The following is a 16,143-nucleotide window of genomic DNA, read 5'->3' on the forward strand; positions in this document are numbered from 1 at the left end:
ACTATCTGGACAATGCACTCTCTTGGTCAAACCCTGCCCTGGTGATGGGGAATAAATGAGCCATTTGGCCATGGGAGGTCTGATTTATTAGTAGTTAGAGGGTCCAAAAACTATTTAAAAATCTGCTACCCATGTTTCCTGAAATACTATTAACTTGAAATGTTGTACACAAATGATGGAATCATAATCTAATTATTTATTTAGTAAGTCAATAACAGTCTATGAGACTATACTTAAAATCTTACCATAATTTCCTGACTTGCTAGTCAAGAAATAAATCTGTATAACACCATTCATTTAATTTCAAAAGGGATATTAATGTCATCCTTATCAAATAAACATAAATTGTTTTTCATCCCCTGTTATGGCATTGTAAATCTACTTGTGAAGTGCATTAACATTGACTAACCCAAACCAAGCCATAGAGTCAGAAACTTTACTTTGAACTAATTCAAACAAAAAATAAGGGTGATTTCTGATTGTATATTTATTTTTGCATATAATAGAGGTATTACAGAAAGAAATCAAGATTGCAACCTTTTATCTCTTCATAGTCAATACTTCCCCTCTACCTTGCATCATTTATACAGCTGTCAAACTCCTGAAAACCTATATTTTTAACAATCGTCTTAGGCATCATTTCTTAAAAATTCCCTAAATTGATAGAAATAATTTCTTAGGCATATAGAGCAAAGGTTTCTCTCTATACTTCTGAATATAAAACGCTGATCCTGTAGACTACAGGAAGACTCAATATTTAAAAAAATGGTCTTCTTCAAAAATTTCCATATTTATTTCTGTTATATTTCTTAAGACTACATTTAAAGTCTTTGACCCTTGCCATTATTATATATCTTCAGTATATTATTTGATTGTATATTCCATTTTGGGGAAATTCATTACCCTAGATAGTCCTGTTCTTGTTTCTGTAGACCTTCAAACTCTTAATGTTTTGTTGCTTTGACAATATAAATACAAGCTTTCTCATTCTAGCCATCTTCCAATTCTTTCTTTCAATTACTTAAGTTTCATTTGCACACATTACTCTTTAACCACAACGATCTTCTCTTCTAGTATAATGAAGGCATGTTTATTATTTTTCTTACTATTCTGTTTCTAAAAATCATTATGGTAACTTTGCCTGTTCTCAAATGTCTTTGGTATGCTCTTGTTGTCTAACTGATCACTACTTATTGTTTGGGATTATAAAATATATATTGTTAATTGCATGCCACCATGATTCTCAAGAAAGTGAAGTTTGCCTTTAAAAAACAGATACAACCCACAGCTAAGGGCATAAACAACTGATCATATGGAAGGTAAAGAGTGCTAAAGACTTTCACTATCAACATTTATTTTGTATTTTGTCTAGGTGCAACACTATTAACTCTATAAATTGTACTATCTTTAACAAAGCCATACAAGTAAGATGGCTCAAGGTACTTAAATCTTTTACTAAAGGAAAATATATGTAACAAAACCTGAGAAGACAATTCTAATTCCAATTCAAGAAAATCAGAGTGTGTGCACATCAAGAACTAAATATGAAACCTAAGCACAGAAAGATGGCTGCACTGCCTGTGAAAGTTCCCATTTTAGGGAAGGGCAACTTGCTTTAAATGGCACTAAAGAGCTCTGAGGGCTATTTTTGCAAGAAAGAAGTCTAAGTCACCATACAGACAACACTCTTTACTTAGAGACTGACAAATACCCTGAGTTAGTTACCTTGGAAATATTTTCAGGTCGCCTGCATGATGCTCCCTCTTGTTAAGGTTCATAAGACTTTTGACCCAAGTATGAGTCATTTATAGTATTTCAGAAAATGAACAAACATTTTAAAATGGTGACTCAACAATCACCACTAACTTCTTAAGTATAACTGTCAACTTTCAGTATTTTTCTAGTAATACGATTTTTGATTATTTCTGGTTGGTACAGAGATACCATAAAGTGACAAAAAAACTCATAACTTACATAGACCCACAAACACATGGCATTAGACTGTCATTCATTTGACGTGCAGGAGTCTTTCATATTAGTGGGACATCTTTGTTTACCTTCCAGATTTTTCAGCTGACCTTCCTTCTAGATCAGAAGACAGGAATACCTCATTTATCATCTGCACCCAGACAGATTTCTATATGTTCCAGAGGGATGTTTACTTAGGCAAAGACTGACTGAGTAACAAGCAACAATCTTTGTTTTTTGTAATTCTCTGTTAGGCCACAACTTCTTGGAAATTATCAATTAATGAAACAGGCTTGCAAAGTTGATGCTAAATGTGCTTCTGCCCCAGATAAAGGATAATTACAAGAAGGTGAAATAAAGCAGCTACACCTCTGACTTATTCCACTAATGGCAAATGCATTCCTGAATATAAACAAATTAATATGGAATGTGTTTGAGTCTCAAATGAGAGCAGACAGAACACAAAGTGCTCCTGCTGACAAGATGTGTATTCAATTATATAAAGGGATACCCACCATTTGTTAATCTAGTTCCCCTTCTGAGCCATAGGCAGTTCTTTTCTAGTATTATTTTGTTTATGGATTATGCTTTTCTGCAGTTTTCTTTAGTTAGCTTTATTTGCATTGATGATTCACCTCATTTCAGACATCTTACCGCTTTCCATTATTAATAATAATTTACAACCAATTAACATGCATGAGGAACTTTTATTAAAACATCATTAAACATTTCTAGCTCCTCAGCTGAAGCCTTCAAGAAATCTGGACATCAGTGTAAATCCAATATTTAAGAAGTTACAAGGTTGTGACATCAACATACACTTAACCAATCAGCTTTGCCGAGTTATCTTCCTGATTTAATGTATTAGGTTTCAATCTACCATACTTTAAAATATAAACTAATTCTTTATATTTCAACCTTCTCTTAATTTTTAAAACATGTCTACTATTAATTGTACTTTCTGAAATGCTAGCTCTTAAGAGGCTAGTATCATTTGCATGACATCTCAATGCAAAATGAATGTGTTGCTTTCCATTAAATATACCCCCTAATGTATTACTGTATAAATTACTGTAGCCTCACTCTAAATTTCATTTTCATCTCACTTATGCAATATAAATTACAGAAACACCACAAGACATAAATCACAGACTGTGAATCACAACTATGTTGTACCATGCTTTCAGTTCTTATTCCAGATATATATCTAACCTATACATATTCACAAATATTATGTCTACAACAAAAAGTGCCATAAAACAGAATGTCTGTTTAAACTGACAAATCTTGACTTCTCTTAAAACTACTATATACAAGTGCATCACACAAATGTTCTTTATCGTAAGACATACTTGACTTTTTAAATAAGTAAGAGTCAAAAAATCATCTTCTGACAGAATTTCCTAGAGTTTATGTGAACATGATACCAACTCACTGGTAAAAACATTGTCCACAGCAAAAAAATAAATAATTTCTGTATTATTTTCTTTGCATGAGATATTATGAAAATCCATTGACTCATGATTTCCTTTGTCATAGTTGATAACTGCTGCTTAATTTTATTTACACTTCTCCAAAAATGCCTTTTTTGACTATAGTTCCATCATAAACTCCAAAACCATCTTGGTTATATTATTAGACACTGCCAAAAATTCTGACTGCTTACTACATATTTGCTTAGCTTGTAAATAAATAGGCCAAACCATATTCAAGCAAACTGAGTGTGCTTCTTTGAATGGACAACACAATTTACATCTTTAAAGCATAATTTCTGAAAGTAAACAACAACTGACTGAAAACTACAGATTCTTAGAATTTGAAAAAAAGACCTGTGATTCTTGCATAAACCAAAGAGTTACTAAATAGCCTTTATTATATTATTTCAACTTTAGTAATGAATGAACATATACATTACTCCTAGGTTATATCTAAAAGTAACAGTAATATTGTTGCTATCATTTTTTAATTTAATAAATTTATTTGATTTTGCCAATTTTCAGCAGAGGCCTGGGGGGAACCTCTGTTATCATGTGATAAATGAACCAACATAATTACTCAGATATTAATATTTATTTTTAGACTTTTGCAACCTTCTGGGCATTAATGGTGCTCAAACTACCTCTGACTGTCAATGTCACTTGCCAGCAAAGTAAAAATCTGAGTCAGGGTAATAAAACTGTTTCAGAATGATACCTGTCATCCCTACTGCAAGCATTAACCTCTGTGGCTTTAAACAATTCATAGAGACATTAACCAGAAAAATAAACCCACTAGCAGAATTACTGTTACACTAGATACAATCATCACACACTTGTAATATCTTTACCATAAGTGCCTTACCTGGTACCCTAACTGGCCATCTATCTACTTTTGTCAAAAGAATTCCTAGGTACTCCCCTAGGAAACAACACTGCAACTTAATGGACAACCTAATTAGCTTCAGTGCAGAGGCTTTATTCCTGTTCTAGAATCTTACAACTGGACATTTCTAAAAACACTACTGTTAGATGAAGTGCTACTTGAATTCAATAAAATCTTCTTCGCCATACTAAATAAACATGCTACCCAAGCAAAAAAAGAGTTAAACTGAGCCCTGCAGCCTGGCTATCATGCAAAACTAAACAACCACTAAGTAAAAGCCAGGTTGCAGTTCACAACCAGACTCATTCACGGCAAAAACAGCTGAAAAAATTAACAATCATTTTATGTAATCCATCACCTCAATACTAGAAATCAACAATATGGGTGATTTAAACCCTTTGATAGAATCCAGAATCCACCTCTCTCTTAGCCTATTTCTCTCTAAAAACCTGCATTATTTTATCAGTTAAAAAAACATTCCTACGACTGAAAACTGCAACAATTTCCTCAGAGAGTCTTTTACCAGAATATCTGAAAATAGGTGCTGAGAGTCTTGCCTATCCCATAACCATACTAATAAATAGCTCAATTGATGATTGTCTTGTCCTCACTACACAGAAAAAAGTATATGTAATGCCACTTCACAAAGGAGGCTCCTCCAGTTTACTATGCTAATTTCAGGCCAATCACTGTACTACCTCCCATATCTAAAATCCCCGAAACATGCATACACATTCAATTACTTAACTACTTTAGCATAAATAACTCTGTTTCATCGAAACAACATGACTTTCAACCCAACTGTAGTGCCACCATAGACCTACTACATTTTACTGACACCATCAATAAAAACATAAATTCCAGCAACCTAGTTTCCTCACTAGACTAGTTGAAAGCATTTGACACAGTCTCCCATTATCTACTACTACAAAATTTGTCTTCTCTTTTCTTCTCTACTACCACTCTCTCCTAGTTTGACACTACTTATTAGAAAGATGCCAAGCTGTCAAATAACAAAATAAGTATTCGTCCTTTCTACCTGTCACAGTTGGTGTATCACAGGGATCCATTCTGAGACCACTTCTGTTTAACATATTCAGAAACGATCTACACTCAGCAACCAAGCACACTACTCAGATTCAATGTGCTGATGATTTTACATTAATTTGCTCTGCATCTACCCTGAATAGATTACAAAGACTGACCCAAGAATCCTTCACATCCATTGAAATCTGGCTACACAGCTCATTACTACTACTGAAGCTCCCCACCCCCAAACAAACATAAGTAAACTGTTCTTTTCAATCCTAAATCACACTCACAAAGTAAAGACCACCTCATTTAACAACACTAAGATGGAAATTGAGCCACACAATGAAATTTATGGAGTCACAATTGAAGATAACATGAAATATGATCCCCATACCCAAATAACTGTCAAAAAGACAAACCGAAAGGGTTAACTGATGTATAGAGCTGAACCTTTCCTCACAGATAAAGCCTGAAAACTGCTGCAACAAAAAAAAAAAAAAAGAATAAGAAAAAAAAAACATATTCTCCTTGTTACAATATGCCTCCCAAATCATCACAAACCTGCCACTTCTCCACAGAATAAAACTCGAACTGTGTTATAACAAAATCTCTAAATTTCCTGCAAATTTCTCTTTACCATACCTACCACTGCCAGGCCCTCAGACTACTAAACTGGAATGAACTACCCTACATCCTTCAGTAATACCAGCTTCTAGTAGTCCACACTTTAATATACAAACTGGACAAATGTCCAGGCCTTAAATCTATGACCCAGCACTATAACCCAAGGAGAAATCTATGTTCCCAAGGCAAATATCCACTTACCATAAAAAAAAAAAAAACAAATCTCCAACTGCACAAAGGATGAACTCTAGTGCATCAATGTTTCCAAAATTTGGAACTCTATCCCTTCCCCTTCAAGCAAACTAAGCAACTACAACCTTTTAAATCAGATCTTAAACAGCACCTAAGATACAAACACACACTCTCAAATAAACAATTTTGTGCAACATAAAAAGCTACAATGTAAATACATATGTTTGCTTCTTGCACATGTATAAAGAAGTAAAGAATTTTATATATAAAGACGTCTATGTTTTGTTTTGTTCATGTATGTAGCCTTATAGCTAGATACTGTCAAGACGAAATTGACTCATGGCAACTCTATGGGTTGGCCCTATAGCGTTCTCATGGTATATCATGGATGCAGATTGTCAGGCCTTTCTTCCACACAGATGCTGCTGCTCAGTTGTGCTCCAGCCAAGTTTTGAACCCTGATCAATCAGCTGGTAGTCCTAAGTCTTAATTTCTAAGCTATTAGTATACTCTTACTATATATTATTATTGCCATTTGCCATGTAAAGCTTGTATAGCATATTGTTACTATTTGTTATTTGGAGCTTTTCTTTCTGCTAAAAACTGTTCTCATGCCCAGTAAGACAATACCAGTTAGCAAATGCAAAATAAATAATAAATAATATTTAAGTTTTGCCCTCTTATATCACTTTCTCTGTCAATATACTCACTCTGCTGGTGCATTACATCTTCTTCACGTATGCCTTCCTAACTTATCTTTTTAGGATATTTTTGTTTCTCTGAACTATAATCTTTGTATTGTTGGTTATAATTTTAATTTTTGCTTTTGAAAAGCAGTTTTGTAACTTCTATACATCTTACTCAGATTAGAACACTATCCATTAAATCGATACTTTCAATTGCAGAACCTAAGCTGTGTTGTGCAACAGTTGTTGTTCGTCTGCAGTATAAGTTATGCATTCACAAAATACCTAACCCAACTGTGTAAAGATAAACACAATATATTTAAATGACTGAAACTGTTAAAGGGCAATATCTTTGAAATCTAACCTTTCCATGACCTTCATTCCATAATATAGCAGGTATGTCCACTGTTAGTTTTTGGTTTTCTGCAGCAGTGGCATCAAAACGGCCAACATCCTGATACCTGAAAGAGTTTTCTGATGTTACTTGCCAGTTTACTATGCTGAACATTGCTGGAGGGTCACCATTTATATCAAATAATACTTCTTCACCATTTTTGTTCCAAAAGTGAACATTCTTAATATAGTGGAAAAGCTGCAAACAGAAAGCCAACAGTTTAAAGTTATGACTTTCACATCTTTCTGTTATTTTCTTATTCAGTTTATAATATAACATGATATAGAGTAGTATAGTACAATACAGTGACTATATCATCAAATGTCAAATGCTCAAGAGTAAACCAAATGAAAGCTATCATTTAAGATAAAATTACCAGAAAAACACAAAAAAACAAAAGTAATAGTTTTTGTACTGGGACAAGTCTCCTGCATCCCCACACCCCCTGATAATTTAGCAATAACCCATGACTGGATGTGGATTTTACAGGATATACCCACAGATGGTGATGATTGATCATGTGTGCAAAGCCCGAGTGAACAAACAAAGCCAACAATGGGAAAATCCTATGAAACTCACATCCAGAAGTAGGCTATTGCTGTTATACAACTTTAAGAAAGAAGTTACTTACCCTTCCTCAATAATGTCTTCGTATAACATCACTTCAGTGTATCTCCACAATGCATCTTTTTTGGGGGAGCCAAACAATGTACTGAGCATGCATTCAGCATATGTGTGTGTGTGTGTGTGTGTGTGTGTGTGTGTGTGTGTGTGTGTGTGTGTGTGTGTGTGTGTGTGTGTGTGTGTGTGTGTGTGTGTGTGTATGTGAGCACATGCACACGTAAGCTGACAGCTGATTTACAGAACTTTTGTTTCTGGGCACTACCCCCTTAATGTATGGTTCGTTGTAGTCAGTAGCCGTGATATTGTTCCAACACAGATACTGTATACTAAATATAACAGATGTCTTTCTTTCTCTCTTAAAAACTCTTTTATTAAAAAGCTGTGTAGCTCAAATATAAGTGTTTTCAACAGAGAATGAGCTAATTTCAAGGGACATTAATGGCTTGTGCTTTTTTTTTTTTAATTGTAGTGAAGTCTCCATTAGTAGAGTAGAAATGATTCTTATAGCTGGATTTATTTATGTGATAAACAATGGATTTGCTGAGGGCATTCTGAGTGATCAGTCCAATCAGTGTGTATGTTTTAGAATATAAATTATCTTTTATTATATAGTTATATCTACCATCTTCAAGATCTCACAACAATGAGACAAAGGCAAATTTCCTGACCCTGCTGCAATGTATTCTATCACAGAAAGCAGCTAGCAGGCTGAAACACAATGAAATAGGGCATTCACTCTTCTGAGCATTTGCTTTTATTTATTACAATGCAAAAGTGCCACTTGACTGAGGGGTAGATTAGGGCCAAATCATGTGAAAACTGGGTGTTTGGAGTAATTTATTTTGATAGCAGCCATCTAAAAAAGGATTCCAAACAAGGGCTTCTTGTGCTGGCATATTTTTGATGATGAGCAAGGCTCAGAGATTAAGAAAAGTTAATGGGTGGTTGTGGTATGACCACCAATTTAGGAAGTTAAAGGCATAGCCAGCGTTAGGCACCCATATCTCCCTGCATACAAGGGCCCCCACTGACAACATGCAGTCAGTTTTCACATAGGCGATCATGGGTTTCTTCTTCTTCCTCCTTGCTCGGTTCTGGTTCTGACCAGCTTGATAGATCAGAAGCATCGCAGGATTCACGGCACTACTGAAACATTTTTATTTGCTCTCCCTGTAAGCTGTGATGTCAGCTGAAAGTTGCAATCCTTCAGATCCCCTTCAGTGAAGCAAGGACCTGATTGGTTGTAGCAAACAGGGAAATAAGTTACTTATTTTTTTTCTCTTTAAATGACAAAGCAAAGACCAAATCGGTCCTTGCAAAGCACTTCCTCTGTCAGTTGCCTTTAAAAGGGCACATATGTAGCAAGCAATCCTTTCTCTTATTTTTTAAGGGAAAATTTTGCTTTGCTACTCGGATTTTCAATAGATTGTTCACTGTATTACTGGTGGCATGAGGAGGATAAGGACTTTGGAAGAAAGACTTCTAATAAAGATCATTATAGAGATCATTGGGACAAGCCAAGAGCTACATTTTCAACTGCCCTTGTCAGGGCAATTTTTAAATAGTATGAAAAGCTGCCCCTTTAAGGACAAATTAAAAGGGCTGAATTGGTCTGTTTGGTAGTAAGCAGGGGTTTACCTGCAATCGTTTAGAGAAGTGGATTAGTAGCAGCCTTTCACTGCAGAAAAGATGAGTTACTGTTTTTTTTTAACTTTTTTTGGGGGGGGGTTGATAAAACACAGGGAGATGAGAATTGTAACATATATTTTTTTTCTTGCAGAATTCTTTGAGGATTGGGGGTGGGATGGTGGAGACGGGCTGTGGTTTAAATAGTTTTATATTTGCTTTGTCCAGAATTCTTGTGCTAAGAGATTGGGAAGGCTTGTCTGCAATTAATGTCTAGATTCTAGTCTTTTAGTGAGTCCTGCATAAGAATATTCATATTTATTTATTTATTTTTGCTTTGCTCAGAATTGTGCAAAAGGTTGGTAGCGGGGGTTATAGTGGCTGTAAGAATGTTGCAGATGATGTTTTAATGTAGACTAATGCAAACCCTGTTATTCTAATATTTTTTAAGTTTATATCAGCAATGTTTATAACTATCTCCGATGCTGCGCCTTTGTTCTATGATAATTTTTTGCTTTGTCCAGAATTGTTGTGATGAGAAATTGGGAGGAGAGTAGGGATGTGAGAATGTTGTAGAATGTCCTCATGTCTGCCTGGTATTTTTGGTCTCAGTCATAAAAAAGTGTGAGTTTATGTAATGCATGCTACTGTAATACCTGTTCTATCATCTTTATAAGTTTATTAGACAAGTGTTTTAAATCCTTCATATGCCTTTGTCCTGTGATTTTTTTTTCTTTGTCCAGAATTTTGCTGAAAGGTTAGTATTGATGGTATAGGGGCTGTGAGAATGTCACAGAATATACAGATGTAATTTTAATGTCCTACAAATTTTCCAAAATGTATGCAGCAATGTTTAAAGCTATCCCTGATGTTCTGCCTTTGTTCTACAATGATTTTTGGTTTTATCTAGAATTGTGCTCAGAGGGTAAGAGGGTGGTAGGGGTTGTGAGAATGCTGCAGAGTATTCAACTGTTTGTCTGGTATTTTTAGTCTGTTTCTCATAAATGTTGGTTGAAGCAATGCAAAATTTGTTATTCTAACATCTTTATTGGTTTATAAGTCCAGTGTTTTAAATCCCTTTTGTTACACCTTTGTCTTGTTTTTTATTTATTTGCTTATTTTGCTTCATCCAGAATTACTGTACTAAGAGGTTGGTGATGGGGGTATGGGCACTGAGAATGCTGTTGACTGTCTGCTTGACATTTGTCATAATATGAGAATTATGAAAAAAAACTCACATTTATAATAATAATACAAATGTCTAATGTGAACATACCTTAATGTTATAAAATTCGCATACAACATAATCATTTGCAACTTAGTTGCATGCAATTTCCGCATGCTGCTTAAAGAAACAGTGTCATTAAGACCAGGATGCACACTTGCATTTAGTCTAATCTGCCACAATAACTCCCGATACTAAAGCCTATATTCCCATGGACCCTTTCTATGATTAAATAAGACTTGCTCTAAAATAAAAAAAAATCTTTTTATATTTATACAAAGTAACTTATGTTTGTACAATGCATTATTAGTATTTGAGCTACAAATATCATAGTGGTGCTCATACTGTATAGTCTTCATTTTAAGGCACGTTCAATTTTCCTTACATAGTTTCTATGGCAGTAATTGCAAAATGCAATGTACACTACACCTGTAGAATTGCATGCATACAAGCATGATTCAAGTTGAACTCATAATTGTGCCATTTAACTCAGTTGGTACTGTTATTTACTCCAGTAGTGTAGACGTTGATGGATCAAACCAATTGTGCACTTATTTTTTCTATATCAGCTAATTCAGCATTGCCTATTGTTGTTGCTCCTTCGAGACATGGATTGGAGCAAACGTTTTACCCCACAGGAGTGATACCTGCTGCAATGTTGGATTTGAATGGGTGTGCATGTGCATAAAGTGCAGGACGTATATGAACTAGCATGGTACCTGACCTGAACACTGTTTTACAATGAGAAGGGACTGGGACTGTTCTTTTTGACTTTGGTCATGGTTAAAAAAAATTGAATTTAGTTTTCAAGCACCTACTATAACATCTTGTATAAATGGAACTTTTGATAATCAACTGACATTGTTTGAAAAAAAGCTTTTGAAATACAAGTCACTGAAGCTTGACAATGTCTATTTGAAGGAGTACATCTCATGTGGAAGGGTACCAAGGTGTTTAAGGGCTTGGAAGTTCCTGAATGGGATCCATAAGGACAATGAACTTTATAATGAACTAATCAATATATCTCATGATTGTGGTGTCAACATTATGGGGATTATAATTAGTTTTAACGGCAAGTTTAAAGTTAAGACATACGATAAGTTAATAAGGGATGATACAGAATATTCTAATGGGTTAGCATATCCTTTGCCTAAGACCAAGCCAGGTTTACAGCAATTGTATACTGATACAAGGAGGGCAAATGATCTTGGTTCTAATTTTGCTAATCATTCTGTTAATTATAATGCCCATGGTGATGGTTCTAATGCTGTGATATTGGTGTTGTTTTTTTTAGACCCAATTCAGTTCCCCCTCTGCAGCGTTCAGAAAGAATAGCCCAGAATAGATTATTTCCTGCTGCTCCCAACAAGACTAGCAGGAGTAGAAAGAATACAAGGAAGGGATGGTATCATTAAATACCATGAATGCATTATTCTATATGATTGGTGCTTCTATCCCTTTAAATAGGAGTGGTTCTAACTGTGCAATTAATTTTGAAATACCTTTGCTGGAAAATAGTGCAACCCCAATAGTCAATGATTATAAAGGTTTTTAAATTTTTAACTATAGCGATTTAGAAGTTGATGATAGGTACTTTTAACTTTTTAGTATCAGGTTTGCCTGTGTTTCAAATGAAAGAATAGATATTGATGAAGTGTTATTATCTTAAAAAGTATGATATAAAGTTAAATATTAAGATACTGTTCCATGATACCACTAGTATGGCAGTATGGCACATAGATTGGTTAGAAGTAGCACCTTTAATCCTTCCTTACACCCAGCTTTACAACTGTTTGTAATTTAGTCAAAAGGATTTGAGGAATATGTTTCAACAGTGACATTTTAAGTTAGGTTATAACATAACTAGGGATGAACATAGTTTAATGGATTAATTAATTAAAAATTGAGGAATTAGAATGGGGAGGTCTAGTCCTTATGAATGCCATTGATTATTCAGCTAAATATATAATATACTTAACAATGAACTTCAATAGTGTAGGGTTTCTAAGAATGAAGTTAACATTTCTTATTATAAAATTGATATAGTCTTGAAATACCTTTTAGATCAAGGTGATGCTGAATATAAATTATGCAAGTTTCTAAGAGTTGACTATCCATTGACACCTATAATGTTTGGCATTCTTAAAATATACAAAAATATTGAGGATCCCCCCATCAAGTTGTAGCTGTTGATGGTTCTATAATCCATCCATTAGCTATATATTGATGGAAAGCTAATGCAGTTCCTCAATAGTTATGCCTACATTTTGAAGGACTCATGGGATATTTTGGGTAATATTAAGCAGGAATTATTTGACAAAGAGTGGTTGTTAGTTACAATTGATGTAGTGAATTTATTTTCCTGTATTTCTCATAGTATAGGAATTAGTTGGTTTAGGGAAGTGTGTGATGTATGCGAGTTCCTACACATCAGAGAGATCAATATTTTGGTTGACCTTATTGATATAGTCCTACACAATAACTTTATTTATTTTGAAGGGTAATATTTTAAGCAGCTGACAGGTGTTGCAATGGGAGCAGTGTGTGCTCCCTTATATGCCAATATTATTTTGTGGTACTGGGAACAGAACATTGTGGTTATGCTTACTGTATTATATTTTTTATCATCTGGAAGGGTAGTATACCACAACATATTGTTATTGATTTTTTGAATTCCACTGCTGATTTTTTAAAATTTACATTTTCATATTATAATGAATCTATTAATTATTTATATGTTTATTGTTGAAAGATTTTTATCAATGGCATTGTAATTCCAGATTATACAGGAAACCCACATTCTCCAATATATGTATATATATATATATATATATATATATATATATATATATATATATATATTTGCATTTTTCAAGTAGTCATCCCTTCTGTCAGAAGAAAGCTTTAGTTAAGGACAAATGGTTTGCATATTTAGAATAATGTCTGAGGATGACCAATTTGCTATTGAAATTGATAAATTAATCAACATATTTGTTAACAGGGGTTATCTCATTAAAATGCTGTATAAGATTAAGGAAGAAGTATACAAGAAAAAGCAGATATTTTTTCCTTTGTTGGATAAGGGGATACATTGTGGAAATAGATTATATAATGATGATGTACAAAAAGATTTTGTACAAACTATGGTAATTAAATATGGTTGTGAGAGTAGCTGCATCAAACAAATAATTAAGAGCAATTGGAAGTTAATTTAATATGATAATATTACCCATAAACTTTTAGGTAACTGTCCACAATTTGTGTACAAAAGACATCATAATTTGAAGGAGAAGTTTGAAAGGAGTAACACTTAACAAGATACCCTTAAGGTGAGTAAAGTTGGTAAGGGTATGAAGAAGTGTGTTTTTTGCCAACAATTTAGGTATGTTTTTGAAGGACAGACTTTGAAGATCAAGTGTCACAACTATGAGTTCAAGTTGAATCACGCTTGTGGTTGCAATTCTACAGGTATAGTGTACATTGCATTTTGCGATTGCCGCCATGGATACTATATAAGGAAAACCAAACAAGCCTTAAAAAGACTTTTAAACACAACAAATAATAAACACTTAAAACAGCTCTAGATCCACATAGGACAATAAATACCCATCAGAAATGATAAAAGACTTTATTAAATTAAGCGCTTTCATCCACTAACCTCATGGACTTCATCAGAATCTAAAATCTTCCATCATGAACACCTTTTTATACTCGTCTATCCAATAGGATGTGCTCATACTCACTAATTCCCCTCACATGTTTGCTTCTCTAAAAATGACAACAAATGAAGTTTATTCATACAATCATAATAAAAACTGTAATAGCTCTAATTTTAAAAAACATTGCATTATTTATACATCAAATTATATAAATTTAACATATATAAAAACCTTAATAAATTAAAAGAAAAAAACACAAGTATACTGCCTAATGTCATTTACTACCGAATACTAACACAATAAATGTATAAATATAATGACAAATCCCTATGGGATATATGACCTGTGTAAAAACCAAGCAACCCCAGTTATATTCTAAGTTCTAATACAGAATTAATCGGGATATTGTCATTAATACCAGGGGGGTTTGTGGCATTAAGCAATAACTGCCATTTAACTTCCTTTTCTTCTAATAAACCTTTAACGTTTCCACCCCTTGGATTGACAATTAGATTTTCTAAAATAGCAAATTTAAACACATTGCAAGTCAGACTAGATGCCAAGTGTCTATATAGAGCATTGTTAGTGTTTTGCCTTTTTATCTGATAATAACATTCGTATATTCTATTCTTGAGGGCTCTATCAGTTTTTCCTACATAAAAGAACATGACATGCACTTGGCTAAATAAACCACGACTCGAACAACAATTTCCTTTCTTAAAATGTACTTTAGTCTTGTTAACATTGTCCAATGTTAAAGATTCACCTTTGAATATGACAACACATTGATTACAACTACAACATTTCTTAGTACCATCATCATTTATTTTCTTTTTAAATTCAGAAAGTTCCAAATCATATTCAAACTTATCTTTTAAGTTGACCCCCATTTTAAACACAGAATTAGGTTTCTCCCCCAAAAATGTATATACCTCTCCATCACTTATTAATATATTCCACTTTTTAACAACAATGCTTTTAACATGTTGAACTGAAGGGTTGTATTCTAGCACAAAGGATCTCAGAAAGTCATTACCTACATTAGTGTAATCAGGAAGTTCAAGACCTACTCCTAGTACTGACTTGTATTTAATGCTCCATTGTGTTTTCACATAGTTAATAACATCTTTAACCATGGTGAAGGGATAACCTCTATTCAAAAACATTTCTCCTAAAATATCCATTTCCTTAGCCATATCTTCATAATTAAAGGTCATGCATGCAGCCCTAATACACTGTCCTTTAAGAATTCTCTTTTTCTGACTGAAGGGGTGGCAACTTTTTTATTCCAAATAGAAATTACTGACTGTGGGTTTGTGATACAGGTTGGATTTAAAACCACCTTCAGAGTGTGATATGTATCCAAGAATTATATACCTTGCCTATCATATGTGCATGTAAATTTAAGAAAATCATTAGCATTATTTAAATACTTAACAAATTCATCAATAGCATCACTAGTACCTTTCCATAACACAAATATATCATCCACAAATCAAACATAACATTTAATGTTGTCAGAAAATGTGCACTTTAGGACATACTTAGTCTCCCAGTCTAATAAAACTAATCTTGCAAATATGAGAGCGCATGATGCACCCATGGCTACCCCTCTTGTCTGTCTAAACTATTCTCCCTCAAAATATATAAAGTTGCAATCTAGTACCATGGCCATAAATTCTGTGATTAGTTGAATTTTCTCCCATTCTAATCCAGTGTATGTTCTCATACTATTACAAAAACTTTCCAAGC

The 16,143-nt window shown here is 33.8% G+C and overlaps 1 protein-coding gene across 1 annotated transcript in view; it reads right to left on the minus strand.

Moving 5' to 3' along the window:
* LOC122803805 (vomeronasal type-2 receptor 26-like) overlaps positions 1-16,143 on the minus strand; it is a 189,640-nt gene that overhangs the window by 108,838 nt on the left and 64,659 nt on the right. Inside the window, exon 3 of the mRNA XM_044073490.1 lies at positions 7,228-7,455. Coding sequence (XP_043929425.1) covers positions 7,228-7,455 — 228 coding nt within the window. The remainder of the gene's footprint in view (positions 1-7,227; positions 7,456-16,143) is intronic.

Source organism: Protopterus annectens, chromosome 6.part0 (assembly GCF_019279795.1).
Source record: "Protopterus annectens isolate FY-2018-M chromosome 6.part0, PAN1.0, whole genome shotgun sequence".
Classification (NCBI taxonomy): Eukaryota; Metazoa; Chordata; order Ceratodontiformes; family Protopteridae; genus Protopterus; species Protopterus annectens.